Source organism: Etheostoma cragini, chromosome 9, assembly GCF_013103735.1.
Source record: "Etheostoma cragini isolate CJK2018 chromosome 9, CSU_Ecrag_1.0, whole genome shotgun sequence".
Taxonomy (NCBI): Eukaryota; Metazoa; Chordata; class Actinopteri; order Perciformes; family Percidae; genus Etheostoma; species Etheostoma cragini.
In genome coordinates, this window is record NC_048415.1 from 12391120 (window position 1) to 12394204 (window position 3085).

Consider the following 3085-nt stretch of genomic DNA (forward strand, 5'->3'; position numbering starts at 1 on the left):
GAGCATACCTACATCTACATCTACTTACAATGACATAACTGATCAAAAGCCTGCACAAACTATTATAATTTTTTATTAAATAAAGATTTTGTTGGTGAAATTAGGTTCACGTTTCATCATACACTTTTAATATGATGAAAAGGCAAGGCTTGCTCAATGACACCTTGACACCATATTAGGCACTCATGCCATCCATAATCTCTTATTGTTGAACACCACAAATCTACAGTTATTGCCCCTCACACTTCATTCATGACAGGCCTCAAAGTTATTCTGAAGAGAAAATTGCTGAAAAAATAATTGCACAATACACAAGTGCATTCATATTCAGGAGGGAAAATGGCAACAAACTTAAAATTTCACATTTTATAGTCCTGGCTGCTAGCCAAGGCGCACCACGCACGGTATATCATAAAATCTACAACTGATACCCAGCAGGTAGCATTATTATCAGCATTTAGCCAACAAACTACTAACTTCATGTTACCACAGACACCAATAAATACTTTTACAATCAACAATTGGCTCCAGTTTAGGATTTGCATTTTTCTTTTGAATGACCGCCATGATTACATTTCATGTAAAATATAGCAACACTATTTATAACTTCACATAAGCAAATTTACAGTTTCTTTCTTAATTTAATAAAATTGTCTTTTAGCTGGCTTATGGCTTTAAGTTGTTGAAAGGATGCTTCCGTTCTGGTCTGGGAGATGTTATCAAAACTGACTTACAAAATAAACTGGAATTGAGGGAGTTCCTGTCAACCAAGCTGAAGCCAAATGTGAGTAGTGACACGGTCATGCATCCACATGCTGGTTAGGTGACTTTGAATGGAATGTGTTTTAAGCAAACCAAATGTTCCCAGAGCAGACATGGCTAACACAGAGACAACTTGTGTGTCCAATAGCACAACATTCTGAGTAGCATTTGGAGAAAAACATTTTCTCCATATTTCCCACGACACCTCCATGACAAAAGCGTATACCTATTTTCACGTGTCCAATTTATCCCAAGCTCAAAGCCACAAGATAGAAATTCCTGTCAAAGGTTGACTTAGCTACATTGTAGTTTATGAAGGTTGTTGCCATCTTGGTTCTGCTTGTTAAGGGCTGCCAATGCTGCTTGGGTCTCATTCTGTTCCTCTATGGAGCAGTTGGACACTGCAGTCGCCATGATGCAGAACTTGCGGAGGAGGATCTCCCTAAAGAGCAGATAGACCCATGGGTCCAGGATCTGGTTGAGGGAGGCCAAGCGGATCGCTGTTAGAAAAAAGTTACAGTCTAACTGGACGTCCCGGGTTGAGGTGTGATTGGAGGTCACTGCTGTTGAATTGCAGTCGTGGGAGGATACCTGATTGGAGATCATCCTCAGCATCAGCACCTGAAGGAGGGAGGCAGGCACACGCTGTTTGTACCAATAGAGGTTAATGGAGATACATTATGTTCTTTAGTGTGTTCATTAGTGATTCACTTTTTTTTAAACTTTCATAGGCTGATGTTATTGGCTGAGGGGCAATAGTTTAACAAGTAATTTCACTAGTCTTCAGACAATCCTGAGTAGCTATACTGTCTCAAATTACTAAAGGAGAAAAGCATAATGTTTACGCTCTAACTACTCACTCTCTGACATCTTTTCTACCACAGTGCTGTGGCTTCTATTAATATCCTTGGTGGGAGTATTTAATATGTGCCTGACAACGCATTACCTCATAGCACAATAAGCAGACCCCCTAAACAGGACTCGGATAAGTGGATTGCTTCTTAATGGAAAATGGTAGCAGGATTTCAAAGGAATCATACACGTCAGCATGTATATGACTGGCAAGTAGGATTTGTGTGTGTTTGTGTGTGCATATGTGCACGTGCGAGGCTGAGAGAAAATGAATAAAAGAGGGTGAATGACTTAATGAGTGATTGAGGAAGACAGAAAAGTGTGGTGTGTGCGGCGTCTGTTCTTGCTTCCTTTCGTTATCCTGCCAACAGGAGATGAAGCATCTCCAGAGATTAAAAGATCTGCAGCTGTTTGTGAGAGGCAGCTGACAATAAAATCCAATTAAACTGGGAAATGTGACACTGAACAATTTATCATATTAGTAGATGGGTTTATGACACTATAAGGGAAAATAATTAAGCATAGCCTACCTATTTTGTATGATAGCCTCACTTTATTCGACCATAATGGATGTATGCTGTAAGAAAAGTAAAGGCTGAAGACGCCCGTAGTAACATACCAGCAGAGGAGACCAGCATATAAGGAGGACGCACATAATCCCTAACAGTTGAATGACGGTCTCCGTGGTGAGCCGTTCCCACTGCTTTGAAGACTGAGACGTGCCAGACTTTGTTTTACACCGCATAATTAAGCCCCGGATCGTCATAACATTGCAGGAAAGCGTAACAAGCAGAGAGAAAATCCCAAGTACAGCGAAAGTAATAGCAAAAAACATATTGCCTGGGACTTTCCTGTCCCCCGTGCTGATAAAGCACCAGGTGCCCGGCCACTGGCGTGTGTATTCCCCGACCCCGGCAATGGGCAGCAGCGCAAAGAGCAAAACAAGACACCATACGGCAACCAAAGTCTGTTTTGTCACACTTGTCTTCATGTGGCTGGAGTACCAGTGGGGATTTGTTATCGCCATAGCCCTTTCAAGTGCCATGGCACTGGCCAAGAAGAGAGAGCACAGGCCAAACGTTGTCATGCACACACCGAAAAAAGCGCACAATTTACCCGATGAATCTATATGCTCCCATTTCAGATCAGCTCGGTAAACTGATATCACAATGGGACTTGTCAAAAGCTGTCCGAACAGGTCAGTAAACGCCAGCGACCCGATGCAAAGCAAGAACGATTTTTTCCTTTTATTTTCCTTCTTTTTGTAAGAGATGTATACCAGAATAAGAGCTAATGAGTTGCCCACTATGCCAGTGATCATCATGGATATAGGGAAACCAACTGAAACGTATCCACAACTGGAATTGTTGGTGGCATTGTCTTCGCGTAATGACTTGGAGACGTTAAAGTCCAGCATCTTTCCACTGTTGGTTTGCAAGTCCAGAAAATCACAACTCTCCGCAGTCATCAT

General features: G+C 41.8%; 1 protein-coding gene across 1 annotated transcript; it reads right to left on the reverse strand.

Moving 5' to 3' along the window:
- Positions 1–236: 236 nt before the first annotated feature.
- Positions 237–3085, reverse strand: ptger3 (prostaglandin E receptor 3 (subtype EP3)). The gene is made up of 2 exons (XM_034882434.1): positions 2234–3085; positions 237–1383 (listed from the first exon to the last, which is right to left on the reverse strand). Exons 1-2 carry the CDS (start codon positions 3083–3085, stop codon positions 1057–1059), a joined length of 1179 nt encoding a protein of 392 aa, XP_034738325.1. The 3' UTR covers positions 237–1056.